General features: G+C 52.6%; 1 protein-coding gene across 1 annotated transcript in view; it reads right to left on the bottom strand.

Annotated features, from left to right (window-relative positions):
- Positions 1-3,409: 3,409 nt before the first annotated feature.
- The window catches only part of ARL8A (ADP ribosylation factor like GTPase 8A), a 36,658-nt gene continuing 20,971 nt past the window's right edge, over positions 3,410-19,096 (bottom strand). The window contains exons 2-7 of the mRNA XM_034767603.1: positions 13,037-13,117; positions 11,944-12,017; positions 9,170-9,263; positions 8,228-8,295; positions 5,923-5,993; positions 3,410-5,515 (exon numbers count right to left, since the gene is read on the bottom strand). Coding sequence (XP_034623494.1) covers positions 5,466-5,515; positions 5,923-5,993; positions 8,228-8,295; positions 9,170-9,263; positions 11,944-12,017; positions 13,037-13,117 — 438 coding nt within the window. The 3' untranslated portion in view covers positions 3,410-5,465. The remainder of the gene's footprint in view (positions 5,516-5,922; positions 5,994-8,227; positions 8,296-9,169; positions 9,264-11,943; positions 12,018-13,036; positions 13,118-19,096) is intronic.

The following is a 19,096-nucleotide window of genomic DNA, read 5'->3' as shown; positions in this document are numbered from 1 at the left end:
GCCAGGGAAATGGGGGGGGCATGGGGGTGTGATGAGCACAGGGTAAATGCCTACATGGATAGAGAAGGGGGGCGGGGGAAGCATCCACATGCAGAGCCAAGCTGCAGCTGCCTGGTTGTATCTGCCATGGGAGTCGCTAGCCAAGCATCCCAGCCCTTGCATGGCGTGTGGGGGAAGGTGATGGAAGCCCGGGGGAGGGCTGCCCTTCCGCAGCCCCCTCACTCCCTTCTAAGCACCGACCTGCCCTGGTGATGTGCTGGAGGAGTAGGCCCCATGGGGCTCGTGCATGGGAGCGATGGTGCAGGAGTGGAGCCGCTGGACCGGACAGTCCTTCCCACACACCATGGCCTGGTGGGTTCCTAGCTGGGGGGGGGGGCTCCCCAGCTGACTGGGGGCTGCAGTAACTCGCATGCTGGACGAGGGCTGCAGGGTGGGGGGAGCTGCCTTTCTGTGGCTCATTCTGTGCTGGTTTGTCCTGATCTGGGGCCAGGGGGAACAATGCAGGTCTTGTTTGGGAGCCTGGCTGGCTGGCTGGAGGGAGGGTGCTGAGAAAAGCGAGCAGGGGAGGGGCAGCCGGAGGCCAGGATGGCTCCCAGTGTACAAACAGGGTTGAAAGTAGCTTGTGGGGCCCCTGGCGCAGGGAGGCAACTGCCCCAGCCCACCGCCCACAAATGGCCCCAGGGGTAGGATGGAGAACAGAGTGGCCAAAGCCAGTGTGGCAGGAGAGGAGAGATGGGCTCCTTCACACAGCGGTAATGAGCTGGCAGTGGAAGTGCCCCTGCCTGAGCAAGGGGCCCCCCCACGCCAGAGGGGACAGGATCTCCGGCCCTGGCTTTGCCTGGCACTAGGAGGAGGCTGGAGCATTGCACTCCGCAGCGTTGGGATCTCATGCCCAGCCCACCCCACGTAGGGCAGTCAGGGGTCACCTCTATTGGGGGGGTCTCGTGCTCCATGGCCTCCCGCCCCTCGCTCCACCAGCCTCTTGGGCCCAACTCCACTCAACAGGCTCACTCCCTCCCATAGCAGAAAGGGGCCCTGGTTTTCCCTCACCAGAGGGTCTCCCCCCATGGTACAGTCCCACTGCCAACCCCTCTGCACGCAAATGAACTCCCCTCCCCCCCCCCACCAAAAGTGAGCCCCTCCCACACATCAGCAGCAGGGGGAGCTGCCCTGTTCTGGTCACCAGGTAGGACGTGGCACGTTTGCCTTTGGGGGGCTTCTGTCAGCAAACCACCCAGCTCCTTCATTGCTGGCAGCCAGCCCAGTGCCTAGGCCATGAGCCACATGTAAGAGGGGGGCACGAGGCTGTGCCAGGCCCTGGCCAAGCGGAAGGAGGGAAGTGCTGTGGAGCAGGATCCTGGGTTGGTGCTAGTGGGGAACAGCCAGGCCGCTGGAGCGCGCACAGCTCAGAGCAAGAGGGGGAAGGAGCCTGCAGCAGAAACATTCCCAGCCTAGCAGGCTGGGGCGATGCTAGCTCTACGCCCTCATAGCTCGGGGCAGCTCCCGCCCTGGTGATCTGCCCCCCAGGCCAACACCTGCTGCTGAAATTCCAGGTGTGCAACAGGGCAGGGGCAGGCTGCCTTGCTGTCATGCGGAAGGTCAGGTACACAAGGGCATAGGTGGGCCCTGGGCATCCACAGAGCCAGGTTCAACTGTGGGAAAAGCTTCCCCTAGTGCTGGCCTTGAGGGCTGCATTCGGCGTCTCCCGAGACTTGGAGTGGCTGGCACTGGCGCCCAGCCTGCTCTGCCCCTCCCCGCACCCCGGGAGGTGCCTTCACTGCACTAAATCCAGGACGGGATGTGCTGAAAGGGGGCCCGTGGGAGCTTGAGTTTCTCGCAGCAGCACTGGGCACCTTGCCAACACTTACTCAGAGCCTCTGAAATAGGCCCAGAAAGGCCAGCAGCCCAGGGAAAGGAGCACAGGAGGAGGGGCACGAGGGCACACTCAGCCCAGGGCTGGTTGGCTGGCAGCAAGGCTGCTTTTAAAGAAGCATATCCCGCTCCCACTGCTGGGAGCCAGCCCTGGCCTGGCCCGTAGGGCTTACCCAAACCAGACAGGCAGGACATAGTGCAAAGCAAGTGCTGGGCCCTGAGAAGTCTGCAAAGGGCAAGGAGTTGTCCTGCATGCTGGAGGGCGAGCAGAGCAGGGGGAGGGAGCTGGAGGTAGAGGTGTTCCACCCACCACAGCCCAGACCCATAGCAGGGCACAGCCCACTGTCAACAAAGCTAAGGAAAGGGAGCTGCCGTAAGCTGAGGGCTTTGTCTCACTGCCCCAGAAGCAGCCAGCTAAAGCTTCTGCCCAGCTAAATGTCCTTTCCCTGGCACAAAAGCAAGGTTTGTGCCTGCAGCATCAACAGCCACCGTCACAGGCGGAGCACCATGCAGCGAGAACAGGTGAGCCTGAGGAGGATGGTGTGGAGCCGCTAGAGAGCAGCAGGGGGGGAGGTGAGTGCTACCACCCTCCAGCTCCGGCACTGGGAGATGTTGCTTCCCCTCCACCTTCTCAGTCATCTCTACCCCAGCAGGAAGAGCTGACACTGCCGCACAACTGACGCTTCAGCTACTAATGTAGTTATGGGCCTGAAGGGGTTAAGTCTAGTGGGGTATGTGGGGGAGGGGAGGGAGACTGCTCCGAATGACACCCCCCAGCTGCTCTCGCCCTCAGGCAATAAACCAGGGCTCTCTTGGGCACTGCCCTAACTGTGCAAGGCAGTGAGTCTGCCCTGGCAGCTGGACCATGTGCTGAGACCACTGCCAGGCTGGGGAGATAAGGAGAGGAAATGAGACCACAGCAAACACTCCCCCAACACAAAACTGTTAATTTATTATGATTAGGAGGCCAAAAAAAAAAAAAAAAAAAAATGGTACAGTTACAAGAATCATTTCCCACCAGAGAAGGTCAATATGAGCCAAAAAAATCTCTCCTAAAAAAGGAATAATGACACCACTTTACAATTCATTAAATAAACCATGGAAATGGCTCCTTGTGCAATTCTGCGAAAACGAGAAGAGAGGAGAACAAAGCAGGCTGGAACCCCCCCCCCCCCCCCCCGGGAGCGGCTCTGTGCAGAGTGGGGGTCTGGGGAGGGAGCCCAGGGCTCTCAGCCGCCCCTGAGCTGACACACTGGACAGGGCGGGACATGGCTGTGCCTGGATTACAGGCAGCCGCCCTCAGGCAGAAAGAGGCAGGCTGGGCACAGCAGCAGGCTCATAGCCCTTCCCAAGATCCCATCACTTCACCCCCAGCCTGCTCCGGGCCATCTCCAGTGCAAGGAGAGCAGGCTCCAGCACAGGACAGAAATCACATGGGCTGGAGCAAACTGGGGCTCCTTTCCCCTCCTTCCAGGCCTGGCTGGCAGTTCCCCTCCCCGCCAAGGCTGGAGAGGAGACCTAGGAGCAAGGCTTGGAGCCTGGGCTGTAGAGGGCAAGGAATTCCACCTTGACATCACACACGGCCCATCAGCCCTGCTGTTCCACTGAGACAGGCCTTTCCTCTGGCCCCTGCGTAGTAGGAGAGAGGTCAACACCCCCTCGACGTGCCCCTGTGCCAGCACTCCCGGCTGTGCCCCCTCTGGGCTGGGACAGAGGTGGAGGCAGCAGTCTGACACAGTCGGCCAGCTTGTTTCTAGTCCACGAGAGCCCTGAGTGAACAGCCCTGGGTTGGGAACACAGGCCCGGGGCGCTTTGCTCAGCAGCCCTGGCACCTTTCAGAGCAGCTCTGCTGGGCTGAGACTGTGGGCAGCCAGACATGCCCCTCCTGCTGCACCCCTCCCCAAGGGCGAGCCCTCCTCCCAACATGCACACCACTGGAATGGCAGGGAGCAGCACATCAAGCAAGGGGGAGCCCACACCCAGCACTGTAGGGGGTGGGCATAAGGAAGCCCCACTGCCGGAACTTGGAGCACAGGGCAAGCCCCCCTCACTTCCAGACTGGGGGCAGAGCAGAGATATCTAAACCTCCTGAACTCACAAGAGGTGGGGTGGGGGTCTCTGGCTGCCAATCTTCAACACAGGGACCCTCTTGGGGAAGGGAGAGCCCTGCCCCTAAACCCAGAAGCCAAGGTGGAGAGCTCCTCTGCAGGGCACAATCCCACCCTGGGCCCACGGAGATGGACAAGACCAGAAGGGGTTTTCCCATCTCTGGCTCCCCAGAGCCTGAGCCCCTGATCTCCCGGGTATGAGACATGCAGATGAACTGGGGCAGACACCCCCGTGCTGCAGCAGGAGGGGAACCCTGCTCCCGGACTCAGGAGCGGGGGGGCGGGAGGGAAGGGGAAGGACCTTCCCGAGAGCTTTGTCCTTGGCTTCAGTTCTACAGCAATTGCAACAGCGATGACCCCTCCACTAAGCAAAGGGGGGCCTGGCCCCACGGCAGAGCCAATGGCACAGGTCACAAGAGGGCAGGTGAGTGCGTGCTGCACATCACCCCTCTGCATGGGCCTGGGCACGACCTGGGTCAGCAGGTGCTACAGCTCTGGGCACAGAGAGCATTCCCCAGACGCTGGTCACTGGCCCGCAGGTACCAGCTCACCCCCATGCTGCACAGCTCGTCCCACCCAGAGAGCTTCTAAGGAGCTGGAGAACCCCCAAAGCAACCTGGGGGAATTGCAGAGTGCCCCCACCTTCCTCCACAGCCAGGGGAACGGGCAGGAGTGAGTCACTTGTGGAGACTTTGGGGCCTGGGTTGCAGGAAGGGGAGAGGATAGGGAGGGAGGGAGTTGCCCCTGCCTCTCCCAGCCAGTGCCCAATCCCTGCCTGAGCATGGGATTGCAAGGCCGAGTGCCTGAGGAAAGGGCAGAGGGCTAGGGGCAGGAGGGGTAGCTCTGCAGACGGGCACAGCACTGACTCCCCACAGCCTGGTCAAGACTGCTGGCCTCAAACACCCCCATTGCCCTGCCCCCCAGGGCCGTGTCCACATGCAACACGGAAAATGGGGGTGGGCATGGGGCAGTGGGAGCTCCAGAGGTTTGGGGGCGGGGGGAAGGAGGGGGAACCGGACCTAGTGAAGATACCAGAGGGGCCCAAGGACCTCAGGGTTGGAGGGACACCCCCATGGGAGCCTGCGTTCAGCATGAACCCAGTCAAGCCACTCCGCTCCCACGCCACCCTCCCAATACTGCCTTGGGGGCTCAACCACCTCCAGCACTTCTACAGGTCACGGGGCCCAGTTTAGTAACAGCGTAATTGCTTAAATTAAAATATATATATACATATATATATATATACTGTATACACATCGACCACAACAGAACAGTGCCAAAACGAGAGGGGGAGAGAGACAGAGGAGTCCGACAGCTTCTTTACAATAAAAACAGGAGCTCCGTCTCAGCAGGAGCAGAGCCTGGGGTCCCCTAAAAATACCCATCTAGAGAGAGAGATGGAGAGAGAGGGACAGAGAGCAGGGGACAGAGAAGGGGGCTTGGACAATGGCATCTTCCCCGCTCCGAGGCGCGGTCCCAGGGCTCTCAGCTTCTCCTGGACTTTGAGTGCTGAATAAGCCACTGTAGGGTGATGTCTGCAAAGGCAACACACAGAGTTACCGCCCGCAAAGGGCAGAGAGCCCCCTCCACCACCTCCTCCAATGTGGGGCTCAGGGGAAGGGGTCGGTGGGGTCTCCCTGGGGGCTCAGACTGGCACCTTCTCTAACACAGCTGTTCACTGCTGCATTTCAGCCACTACTCTGTGGCAGTGTCCCCCACAGCCTGGAAACCTTGGGCACAGCTCCTTGGGCACTGCCCACACCTGCCTTTGGGATGGGGAGTGTAGGCCACTAAGAGTTGAGAAATGATACTTCTGCCCCATTTGCCTCATCATGAGCTTAATGGGCTTCGGAGCCAGAATACCTGAAACTGCAGGTGTTTCCCAACTGAGCCCAGCTTGTCCCCTCCCTCTGGCTCCCTGCAGACACGGCCCAGCACTCACCAATGTTGTCCTTTTCTTTGCAGGAGATGGAATAGCAACAAATCTCTCGATCTTGGATGGCAGACAGGTTCCTGTGGAGAGATGGAGCCGTGAGAGCGCAGACTGATCAGTGCAGACTCCAGCTGCTCCAGTCAGCCTGGGTCAAGGGCTCAGGGAGAGCAGAGTCCCTTCCATTTGGGGCCACCCTCAGAGGCCCCTGCTATAACCTTCTAGTGCTGCTGGCTCAGGATTAGGCTTGTCAACAGTCTTGCAGCAATGAAAGAACCAAAAATAAAAGCTTCTTGACAAATGGAACAAGGCCCCCAACCATGAGCCCACCAGGTGGGCTGTGTATTACCCAGCAGCTCTTGCAGCTCGTTCCACAATCATACAGGAGACAAGAATCAGGGCCCTACCCACGGCACCAAGCCAGACTCAGCCAGCACGTCCCCTCTCTGCATTAGCATCCCCACTGGAAAGGGGACAAGAGTGACCCACCGTTATCAAATGCTTAAGATCCTCCAAAACCAAACCAGTACTAGAAGTATTACGACCACGGCAGCGGGTACAGGAGAGCTGTGTGCCATGGCCCTGGCTGCAGCCCCATTGACAGAGCAGCGGAGCCTTTGAAGGACTTCGCCGGCTGTTTGCAAAGAGCTCCTTGGCTGTGCTGTGTCCCAAGGTGGGAGCCTGTGGAAATGCTCTCCTACCACTCGGGCTGCAGGAGTCTAAGGGTACGTCTTCGCTGAGGTTAACCCAGGCTCTTACCCCCACCGCTACACAACACAAACACCTCGGACCTGGATTTGCAGGTGCCTTAAGCCCAGGCTAGCTGACCGGGTTGGAGGGGGCGGGGTTAGAGTCAAGGCTGTGCTTTACCTTGGGCTGGAACCTGCCCACTTTGCAGTGAGGACGCAGGCAAAAACCACTTACATGCTGCGTGACCTCCAGGGCCCATCCCACAACACCTCCTGCAATGGACTGGGAAGGAAGCCTCGAGCGGCTCAGCACGGGGGAGTGCAGACACAATGAAGTGGGTAGGGCTTTGCCAGGCTAACCTGGGGGCTCAGACTCAGGTGTCAATCACCCAGGTTAATTGTGCAGTGTAGACTCACCCTTGGACTGCAGTAAGAGTCAAGATGTGTCTCTGGTGCCACCATGTGGCCTAGGCTGAGAAAAGCTCAAGCAAAATGACCATCTTCACCCTGACATAGCAACTTTCAACCAAGGGCACCTCAGCTCCACGCAGACTGGAGATTAGCCCCATTCTACAGCTGAGGCCCTGCCCAAGGTCATACAGAGAGTGTGGGGCAGAGGCAGGACAGAACTCAGGGCCCTCGGCTCCCCTTTCCAGCTGCTGGCACTGGGTAACGAGGCCGCCGCAGGTCTGTGGCGCACGGAGAAGTGTAGATACAAAAGAAAAACCACTCATGTAACAGTGAAAAAGCTACTGCAGAGGGGCAAAGCAGAGCACCTAGGACATGTTTCCCCAAACCAGCTGCCTCGCTGGTCACTGTCTGGGCTGCCAGTTCCCCCCTCCCAGCGCCCCCAGCACGGGCCTTTGCTTGGGCCTGCCCAGCCTGCCCCAATGCCTGGGGTGTCACAAATGGGATGCGATGGCTTCACAGCAGGACCCAGGCTGGGGAGCCTCGGCACAGCTCTGTTATCATGAAGGGATCGTGGAGATGAACAAACTTCTCTGCCCAAAAGGCTTTCAGGCCCTGACCCATGTAAGGGGGCAGTACCGTGTGCTGCTGGATTGCAGAAGCATCCCCAGGCGGAGCTGGAAACCTGTGCTCCTTTTCCCAATAGCGCTTCCTGCTGACAGGCCATCGCAGAGCAACTCCCCAGCCGTGAGCTAGCAGGAAGGGACCAGGGCTCTGCACATGCTGGAGAGGGTTACAGCAGCCCAATGGCCATGTTGTTAGGGTGGGAGCTGGTGGAGGGGGAACGTCTTAGGGAGTGGGGCAGAGAAGCCATGGGGTTGGGGGCACAGGGAGAGATGGGGGCATTTTGGGGAGCAATCCATGCTTCCCTCCATGGTGGGGGAGCCCTTTCTGCTGTTGCTCTGGGAAGGCCTCTCCAGCACCCTGGGAGAAGCTCCCGCAATCCCACGCACCAGGCACCTTCATTAACCCCTTAGCAGCCACCTGGATCAGACCCCCGAGAATCCTACTCAGCAATACACAGAGACTTGGCGTCCCCAAAGCAACAGCTAAGCAAACTCTGTTACAGTCCCACCCCAGCCTTTGCTGAGAGGCACACGCAGCCAGAGACAGACTGACAATGCCTGCCGCCGGAAGGGGAGGCAGTGAGCCGTACTTACATCTTCTCAATAAGCTCTTTCTCATCCAAGGCACCAACGAGATCTCGCTTGTTCCCAAGCACTAGAACCTGTAGGGGGAAAAAGACAGTGTCAGCATTCTCAGTCCCACACCCACACCGAGCCAGTTTTGACTGTGCCCAGGCCGGGGGAGGGACGGGGAGTCTGGCAACCTAACTATAGTTTTAACAGAAAATTCGTTGGTGTAAAGGAATCAAAACCTCCCCGCCTCCCGGGGAATTCCTGCCAGCCAGTGAAAGCCAGTTGCCCAAGTGCTCCTCTCCCAGAATATGCTGGAGTGGAGGAGTTGCTGGGGATACTAACCACTAAGACGTTTTTTGGAATGAGATCATGTGCTTTACGTGCTGCATGGAGCTGCACCCCCTCTGCATTTCTGAAGCATCAATCCCCAGCTCAGGGTGAAGATATTACAATTAGCGTCTTGCAAACTGCCCCAGCAGCACATCTGAGCTCCACTTCCCAGCCAAAAACCTCACTGCGATGTCACAAACAAGACTTGCGTTCCAAATGGCAGCTCTCCCTCTTGAGCATACTCAGTGGGTGTGTCACTTATAATCCCCACTCAATGGGCCATGGACAGGTCATTATCTACACTCATTGCTTCCAGTCCAGTCACTTCTGAGCTTCCGGTGGGCCCACCAATGGGACCAGGGGGTTTAATGGCCTGTAGGATTATGGGAAGTTGGTCATGATCTTCCTCAAACTTTCCAAAAAAGTCACCTTCCAGCCCAGCCCCAGCCTGGAGAGCATCACCTCACAAAGCTACTTCTACAGACGAATGAGTGAGACACTATCACAGAACCTGCTTTGCAGCGTGTGTGACCAATCAACCAGAGACAACCCACCCTAATGACTGGGGACCAGCCTATGAGATCTGTCTGCTCCCCATTGTCTCCCTCTGTCCCAGGGCTGGAGAGTGCTTACAGGGATGCCTTGGAGCTGTGGCTTGTCAAGCAGGTTGTGAAGTTCGTTCTTTGAAGCCTCGATCTTCTCCTGGTCTGCAGCATCCACCATGTACCTGGAATGGGGAAGGAACATTATCAGTGAGCCTGGGCCACTGGAAGAGGAAGATTGAATGAATCCCGCCTGAGGAGCACGAAACAACCAGAGTCCCTACCACCTCTCTCCATTACCAAGTACTCAGGCCTCCTTAGAGAGCTGCTACTCTCCACTGGGCCAGCTTCCTGACTGGTCAGTATAAATCTACGCTATGAAGCAGATCGGAGTTACCGCTCTCTTTCTGAAGCGCTTCAGATTAGTCCCCTGGTACTCACCACGTGTCAGTGACCCACACCCTTCCCTTGGCACCTCTGGGCTCTTAGCACCCTTTGGGAAAGCTCCGTTGGGTCCTTGTGGGGGCCAATCCACATCCATCCCTCAGGACTGCAAAGCCAGTCATTAACCCTTCCCCTGCTGAGAGCCAGGAGTCCTCATGGGCATAGAAACAACTTCGACTCACCCAGAGTCTTCTGCTACAGAGGCAACCCCAGCCTTGCCTACACTTACAAATTAGATCACCCAAGTGATGGCTGGGTGAATCATTTTGTGACTTGAGCGCCGCAGTTAAGTCACCCTAACCCCCAGTGTAGACATGGCTAGGGTTCATGGAAGATTCTTCCGACCATCCAGCCAAGCCTTTCAGAGAAGTGGATTAACTACATCAATGGAAAAACCCCTTCCACCAAGGTAGGAAGGATCGATGCTACAGTGACACAGCTGGAGCACAGACATACCCTTAGTTTACCGTGTGCAGCAGCATCAGTCACACTGTGCATCAGTGTAGCTGAAAAGCCAGTGGGCGTGGGAACACCACACTGCGTTTGGATGCCTTACAGAAAGCGGCTCTTGCTCTTTTAGATTCTTATAAACGTTTCTGCAGCATCTAACACCCTGGTGGCTGGGGGCACTTCACCGTGCTTTTTCCCAGAAAAGCAGCATACACCGTGCTCCATAACCCCATCCAGCATCCAGATAGCTGACCGCAGAGGTGGGGAAGCCCAGCCAGTGGGCTGAATGCCAGAGAGTCTACAGCCAGGAGATAGAGAAATGACAGCTATCAAGTTCTAAATGTGATCAGGCTGGGCTCAGTCATTTCTCCAGAGGGAGAGCCTGCTACGGAGATCACCCCCTCCCAGGCATCTGGGAGCGTCATCAACGGGACAAACAACTGCCCCGTTCCTGCTAAAACCCAGTGGGGGTTGCAGAGCACAGGAAGGGTGGTGTCTAAGTGGCCTTCGATGTTAGTCCCAGACAGTGCATGCTGCAGTAATCCAGCCTAGAAGTAGCAATGCATTGATGATAGATGCAGGTTCTATCAGAGAGGGAATGGTCGATGTAAGTGACAGAGGGCATTTCTGGCTCCAGCTGCAGACCGGTGTCTGGTTAGACCTGGAGATTGCAAGCCAAACAACACTAATAAAACACCCTCAGTTAAGGGAAAAACTATAAATTTCCTCAGATCCTCAAAGTGCTTCTCTGTGCCAGTCAGTATCACCACTGCCTTATCTGGGCTGAGTCTAAATCTGCTAAACTCTGGCTTTCATCCAGGCCTCAGTCTCGGCCAGACGGCAGAAGAACAAAGAGTCTATTCCGTCTCTGTCTGACGAAATGAGGTGGAGCTGAATGTCATCGGCATATTTATGACACCGTAGCTCATGTCACCAAACTCTTCCGAGCAGCCGCACGTAAATGAGGATACTGAACATGGTGAGATTAGGGGACTTGAGCTGGGCAAATAATGGATGTCCTTGCATTTCGTGAACACCTCTTTCTGCTTACAGACATCTTACGTGGATTGAGATTCTCAACAGCATGTGTTACAATCTGTGAATAACTCTGGTTTGTGGCTTGCTGGTGTACAGTTTGCATGTATTTGATATGAAACATCTGTGCTGCTTTGTAAACTCAAGCCCCGAAATGTCACAAGCAGGACCACAAAAGGGGGGTAGACTCAGGCAAAGGGAATTTGTTTACAACCATGAATGAAGATTGATTGAAGGCTGCTGCTTCTCATAAATACAAAATTTGCCAAGCAGCATAAGAGGCCTTGGGAAGGAAGAGCAGCTGCCTATCGCTGTCCCCTAGGACCACCCTACAAAATGAGCTGAGCCACCCAAGGCTAGGCGGTCCACCTTCACCAGGCCCCCCTTCAAATGAGTGACTAGCACCTCTGGAACAAAAAGATCTAGTAGCATCAGCAAAGACAACCGATCTTCAGCCAGGAGCACACGAGCCTGTTATTCTGGACAACACCACGCCCAAGAGTAATTCTACTACCTAGGGCCCCAGTCCGTGGTGGGTTGGGGAGACTGGTAAAGCACCAGAACACTGGGATTCCTGCACTAAGCAGATACATTCATAGGACTTCCTATCCCCAGGAGCAGAACCTCTTACACCTCATGCTGGTTACCAAAGCACAGCCCAGCCCTTCCCAGGCTGCACTGGGCAAGCTGCTGGGAAGATTGAATTCAGTGCGAGGGGCCTGATTCCCAGCAAAGGATCTCTGCACCCGAGATTAGCAAATTGCTCAACCTGGGCGAACACAAAACCCACTGGACACAGCCCAAAAGGTCCTGCCAACCCTCAACCAAGAGACACTGTTTGAGAGCCTAATACTAATACTTTCCCATGCTGTATTAAAGGCTCAGCAGCCCTGGAACGTCTGCGACAGAGTGTGAGCACAGCTGGGGGGTACTTACACAATAGCACTGACTCCGCGGCAGTATCGCTCCCACATGCTACGGAAACGAGGCTGACCGCCGATGTCCCAGAGCTGTGGGAAAGAGAGGCAGAGTCAGGAAGCACATGGACCAGGGAAGAAGGCACATCAAAAAGCAGAAGTGGATCTTGGAGCCCAATTGAAATGGATTTTGCACACCGCTACTCAAACTCTTACCCCTTCTTCCCCTGTTGATGAGCCCTACACAAGGTGTCACCTTGCTCCATGGTGGCAGGTTTGTGGAATTCATAAGCACAGCTGGGTGCAGAGCCTTGCTCAGTTTGTATGCAATTACCCAGAATGTTCTGCCCACTCACAGCTACTTCCTGCAAGGGCTGGGGTCTAAGGCCCAGTGTCCCACGGAGCCTGGCTTCTCTCTGTGTTCGCCATGCTAGGATGATGGAGGAATTTCCCCCTCACTGAAGAGTTCACATGTTTCAAGGACCACATTTTGTCCCCAAAACGCATGAGCAGCAACCAAAGGCACAGAATCTTTATAGTGAAGGAGTGATGGGAAGTGCTGGCTAACCCAAGATTTTCTGGTTTTCCATCCAGGTGCACCTGGAGGAGTGGAGGGGTAAAGAGAGTGCTATTTGTCTGATTGCTGCGACACGAATGTTATGAATCATGGACTGTAGTCCCACAGCTCCAATGGGCTCCTCCTTCCAGGACCCGCAGCCTCTCCCTTCCCTTCTCAGCAAAATACCTGTCCAGTCTCTGTCATGGACAAAGTTATCTGCTCACACTAGCCTGGGGAAATACCAAGAGCAGGATGAATGCCATCAGGAAATCCCATGTTACTGCAGCCTGGCCAGCAGCCCTTTACTGCAGGAGCCTGGAATAACTTGCATCCCAATAAACTTGACCCCCCCTTTAGGGGAGCTGCAGCAATCTAAAACCTTCCAGCTGAACTAGTGTGGAGGCAGGTCTATTTTTAAGTCTCCTGACTGAAGCATTAGTCAGTATTATTTGCACCCCAATTACCTGCTGCACAAGAGCTTGTGAATCTCTAGATTTTCCCCACCCCGTCTCCCCCTCCAACAGCCACTGCAGAGGAGCTGCCTACGTCTTACCTTTATGGTGACGTTTCCCTTGGTGATCTTCCTCATGTTGAAGCCCACCGTTGGGATCATGTCTTCATTGAACTGCCCCGACTGCAAGGAACAAACCACACTGAGTCAGCCATATCACGGGACTGGGGGACCTGCAAACCCTCAGGCCGGCACAAAGCATCTAAACTTCCCAGCCTGATGGCACTGGGCAGACTGCGGTGGAACAAGACTTAACTGCAGCTATTATTAAATCCTAGCTGGAGGTGAACCAAGATGCTCTGCAAGGACTGTCCTAGAACATGCCCCAAATATTCTACCTCCTTTGGTCACACCCCAGGTCATGGCTAATGCCAGAAGCAAAAACACCACAAATCAGAACCAGGTATCCTACAGAGAACAGATACTGCCCAGCAGCTGGTAGTGGGATGCATGCTTCTGGGCCCACATGGGGAACTCCACTCATAACAGGCCAGGGCCATTACTGCCAATATGCACTGGCTTGTAGCTATAGTGCCAGCTATTCATAGAATCATAGAAATGTCAGGCTGGAAGGGACCTTGAGAGGTCATCAAGTCCTGCCCTGTGTGCTGAGGCAGAACCAGGTAAACCTAGCCCACCCCTGACAAGTGTGTGTCCAACCTTTCTTAAAAACCTCCAGTGACGGTGATTCTATACCCTCCCTTGGAAGCCTGTTCCAGAGCTTAACTCCCCTTAGAGTTAGAAAGTTTCCCTACTATTTAATCTAAATCTCCCTTGCTGCAGATTAAATGTATTACTTCTTGTCCTACCTTCAGAGGACATGGAGAACAACTGATCGCAGTCTGCTTTATAACAGCACTTAACATATTTTTAAACTGGTCACCCCTCAATTTTCTTTTCTCAAGACTAAACATGCCCAGTTTTTTTAACCTTTCCTCACAGGTCAAGCTTTATAAACCTTTTATGATTTTTGCTGCTCTCCTCTAGACTCTCTTCAATTTGTCCACATCTTTCCTAACGTAGGACACCCAGAACTGGACATAGCTCCATGAGCTCCATGAGCTATTAACTCTGAAGCCTAGGGAAGAATATTCAGATGCAACCACTGTTGGACTGTTTCACTTTTGACTAAAGCACATAAAGGAGAAGTGCAGATCTTCAGAACCTGATCTACTGTGAATGGCCACTGATTTTGGCATCACAAGTGAGGGAATTGTGGGAGAACGCCCTCATCTATTTTCCTCCAGTCTAACCCCTGACTTTGGGGCTCCAACTGGGTTGAAAGGGTCTATAAAAATTCAAGAACCTCCTATAATTAAGTCATGCTTACTTGTTATGTTTCCAGTAACACAAAAAAACAAATTCAAAGAGTTGCAATTAAAAAAAAAAAAAACCTATTTATAACAACCGAAGTTAAGACCTAAACTTATTACAATCTGTTCAAATAGTTTAAATAAAATACATGCAAGCAGTGTGCATTTTCTGCTGAAGTTTTAAAGGAAGTCAAACCACTCAACTAGTGGAAGTCACTGGGTAAGCCCCTGAAACCAGAGTTTGTTGAAGTGCTAAATCAGCTTTTGACAGCAGTAACCTCTTCTGCAGATGCAGAGAGAATCTCTTCTTCATTTCAGCTTATTCAACTAGTTCAGTTCAATGACTAATTTGTTCAAAGTTAAGAAACCAACCGAGAGTTGAAACAGCAGGAAAGTTTGTTTTCCTCTTCCAAGCTAAGAATAAAATGAGGTGCAAGAGGATGAGATCTACTAGTTCTAAGGCTGAAAGACGCGATGACCAGAAACTCTCTTCAGTTCACTAATACTTTGTTTAATAAATCAGTTAGCTGTAAATACAAAACATGTTTTGATATGCATCCAGCACATTTAAGGTAGTTTTGCTGAACTATTGAAAACAATTGTAAAATGCTAGTTTTCTGCATTTTCAATTGAATTCCAATTTCCATCCAAGTACAGCTTGATGCAAATCATGAATAAAAAAATTATCACCTATTAAATAATAAATGTATCATTCACCAATTCCTAACATAAAAAAATGTAAAAATTAAGAATCTGAATAAATGTATGTTAAGCTATGCAATTACTTAAATTCAGATAGATTTAGTGTATCCGCCTGATTAGCAAAAAGAAGCACCAAATTTAGTGTAAAGGCTATACTTAATTGCCAATTGACATGTTTTAATGGGCTGCCAAGCAATGAGAATCAACCATTCTTTAGGAAAACAACTAAAAAAAGATTAAAATAGAGGATTTAAATTAAGGTTTCCTGCCTGCTGACTAAATGGGTGAATTAAACCACTGCACCCTGGGGGAGTTAGCCCTGCAATCCCAAACCGGCGGCTTTGAAAACTTCCCATTTGTAGGTCACTCTCTCCCCAAACAAAGGCTATTAATAGGCCTGGCATCAATGTTGCTTTTGTTGGCCGCAATCAAGTGCATGAGATGGGCTGCACCCAGGGACCGAGACCACAAAACCAAAGCTTTGTCTCCGCCAAGGCACTAGTCTCCCTCAGCAGGGCAGATATATCAGCAGTGACCCTCCCCTTCAGTTCTGTGTGCAGCCTCTGGCCACGCTCACTGAGCATTTGCCACTCTGGAGCATGTAAAGTACAGTGGGCCCCACGCGAAGCAATTTCTGATTTCTCCATCAGAGTTGTTAACCTTCTCAATCCATTTCTGCTGAACCCTGTGCATCTTGTCACCGTTCTAGGGAAAATCTGCTCTAGTGACTGGAACTGTCCAGACAGATCAATGGGTTTAAATCCAGTTACCTGGGATAAGACTAGGGGGCTCTCATATGCCAAAACCCCGAGAACTAGTGCAGGGCTTGAAAATGTTTCCCTACCAGCCAAAGAGATACGTGAAGGGTAAGTGTGACTAACCTGTCCAGGGGCAGCTCCATGGTTACAGATCCAGCCCCACCATCTTTGCTACATCCCTTCAGCTGTGGAAGAGTGCTGCCCTCCAATCCCGGCTGGGGGCTCCGTCTTTCATATCAGCTTCTGGCCAGTGGGTATCTGATCAATTTGAAATTCTGGCCCCTTTAGCTACTGGAAGCAGCTGTCTATCTTTTCTGCTCCCACCAAAGCCTCCTGACTGCTGTGAGGATGGGATGGGAACAGCTTTTTGCTACTCCCCTAACTCCTGGCTATTGCAAGGAGTGGGAGAGGGGAAGATCTATTCTACTCTACCCCTCCCCAACCCTCAATTTTTAATTTCTTTTTGGATTCTACTTCCCCTTGAATAACTCCTACACATAACTAATCCTAGATTTGCCAAGCAGCAGCAGCATGAAATTTACATGGATTTCTGGAAGCATCAATGTTGTCCATAGATCTTGAATAGCAGCACTGAAATTGACTGGTCTTGTCAAACCTATAAGGAGTAAGTACCAGGGGTTCTCTCTGCAGCCCTCTCCTTCACAGACTCGGAAAGACATCTTAGATTCTAAGGACAGATGGGACCACTGCAATCACCTTGTCTGATCTCCTGCATAACACAGGCCATAAGTCTTTCTTGAATTAATTCCTGTTTGAAATTGAGCAAATCTTTTAGAACAGCCCATCCTGATTTAAAAATGGCCAGTGATGGAGACTATCACAAACCCTGATGAATCATTACAACGATTAATTGCCCTCAGTATTAAAAATTTACTCCCACTGTTAAAAAAATTATTTCCAGTCTGAATGTGTCTAGCTTCATGGCTTCAGACCAGATTTGGAAGGTTTCTGTCACAACCATAGAGGGGCATAGAATTCTTTTAAAAAAAATTAGTAAACTTCAGTGGAGCATAAGTTTCTTTAGGCCCCGCCCACTTGCAAGGTATTTACAGAGGACACTCCCCTGTGACAAATGGATTTTCCATTTCTGTACAGGGGGTGTTATGGGTGAGAAATGGCATGCACCAGCAGAGCAGCATGGAAACCCAGGACTGGAATAGCAGAGTACTGCAAGTAGGGACTCAGGTCCATTATCCCCCCCCCCCTCCCCCGTCCCCCCAATTGTGCTCTGGCTGGGCGCAGACAGCACTGACCCTTTGCTTTAAAGAATGCTGATGTTTTAGGCCAGATTAAAAAGTGGTCGCTGATTCTGGATGCCACGTTGAGGTGGTCAGCAGCCAAAATCAGTCCCAGCTTATCTTAAGTTGGGCACCTCAAATTGAACAAACCGAAACTGGGGGAGGTTTAGAAATTTAGCTTTGCCCATTTTTGTATTGGGGGGTGGATTGGTCCTGTGTATCTATGCCAGAGACCTGTGGATTCTCCATTTCCATTTTATGAAAGTCCTTATGACACAGCCCCCATCTTTACAGCTGCATGTAGGACAGGATACGGACACCCCTTAGCCAGTGCTCCTTCGTTGGGCCCAAAGGTCTGAGCACTGTTAAGTCCCCTACTCTCTGCCCTCTGCTGGTCTAAGGAGAAAGAGACTGGAGAGGACAGTCTGCCCACTGCTACACGGAAGGTACATTCTACACCTGCAAACCACTAGGCCAATCAGTCCCTTGTCTGTTTTTCCCAGTTACTTACATGACTGACCCAGCAGGAGGGGGAGGCAGCTGACTGTCAAGGAAGCCACTGCCTACCCTGGCATTGCAGCAGAAACAAAACAGAGGCTCCATCCCAATGCTGCTCCCTACTTTGTATCCCTTCTCATTTATTTTTTAATCAACCTCATTTTCCCACTTGTCTTTCCGGGCTCTCCATGGTCCCACAGTGCTCCAGTACCACAGATGAGTGAGGCAGAGATTCAGATGGACAGACAGACAGACTTATATCGAACTGACCGTTCCCCCTCTATTCCCTCCCTACCACGTGCCTCAGCTATGGGGCCACTCTCACTGTTGCTGCCCCATTTGTCTCACACTTTCCCCCTCTGGACATTCTCTCTTCTGATCACATTTTCTGAGCTCACCTTCCTCATTAGCTTTAGCTGAATTCTGAGGATGCTCTCTCTGGATGAGGGTATAGAAAAACAGTGCCCTGGAGAGACAGTTTCTTTTTTTCTAATTGATGGGGGCATATTTTAGTGCTGAACTGACAACCTGGAAGACTAGCGGCTGCTCTCCACGGAACAGGTACAGCACAAATAGCAGGAGCACAAGCATCCTCATGCTGGCTCCCACACTCATGTGCTTAACCCCGAGACGGAGCCATTGCTTTGTGGGTGAAGTATAGTTCAGTCTCCCATTCTGTCTTCAGCCTCTGCTGAGATGGTCAGTGAGAGGACCAGCGAATGCCACATCTGATAGATGCCCTGGGAACTTGCCTGAACACCCACTCTTTATACACAGGCCATCAGAAAACTACACCTTTCAGTCGTGAGACACCTGTGCGAGATTTAAACTGGTGGTCTAGGAAAGGGCCTCTGTAGCCCATTCCTACTCCAATGAACTCTCCAGCTTCCTTCATTAGTCTTTCGTAATCCCATGCACTCTTCCCCAAGCACAGAAAGCCGCAGAAAATGAAGGAATTGGGATACACCTCCAAAGCTTCCTGTCACTATTGTGCATCTCAAATAATTCAAGGTGGACTGCAACATCAAATGGGTGTTCACATCCTGTTTTGCCTCTTAAGGTTGTATAAAGATGGTCGGCAAATACTGTTGTTTTTGTTCCTTATTTTCTGCATTAGAATCTAAGTCTTACTGGCCCAGTTTCCCTCAAGACTCTATGGGAAATTAAGGACACCACCACCGTTCAGGTAACAAACAAGGGGAACCTAAACAATTGACCAGGGAAAGGAGTTTGTCCAACTGATTAAAACCATTTTGTTTTCATTAGCACCTATTTAACTCGAACTAATGACAAGGGAGTCAGGAAGCAGGCTCTCTTGAAGAAAGATTTTACATCCTGCTACATTTTACTAGAAAGCAGCAAAACACACACACACTTTCCCTCCCTCCCTGAACAGGGCTAGGGGCTCGATTGCTTGAGGTCCTTGTTTTAGAAATAACATTGTACTGTTCAGCATTTGATTGCCGAATGTCACAAGCCCTTTGAAATTAATATGTCCAGCAGAAGAGCTCACCCACTGCTGTTATATATTTCCAGTGATTTAGCATCTTAAAATTGCCACTATTCGAAAAC

Source organism: Trachemys scripta, chromosome 4 (genome assembly GCF_013100865.1).
Source record: "Trachemys scripta elegans isolate TJP31775 chromosome 4, CAS_Tse_1.0, whole genome shotgun sequence".
Taxonomy (NCBI): Eukaryota; Metazoa; Chordata; order Testudines; family Emydidae; genus Trachemys; species Trachemys scripta.
The sequence above is the reverse complement of the archived record's forward strand: the minus strand, read 5'-3'. Positions and strand labels throughout refer to the sequence as shown.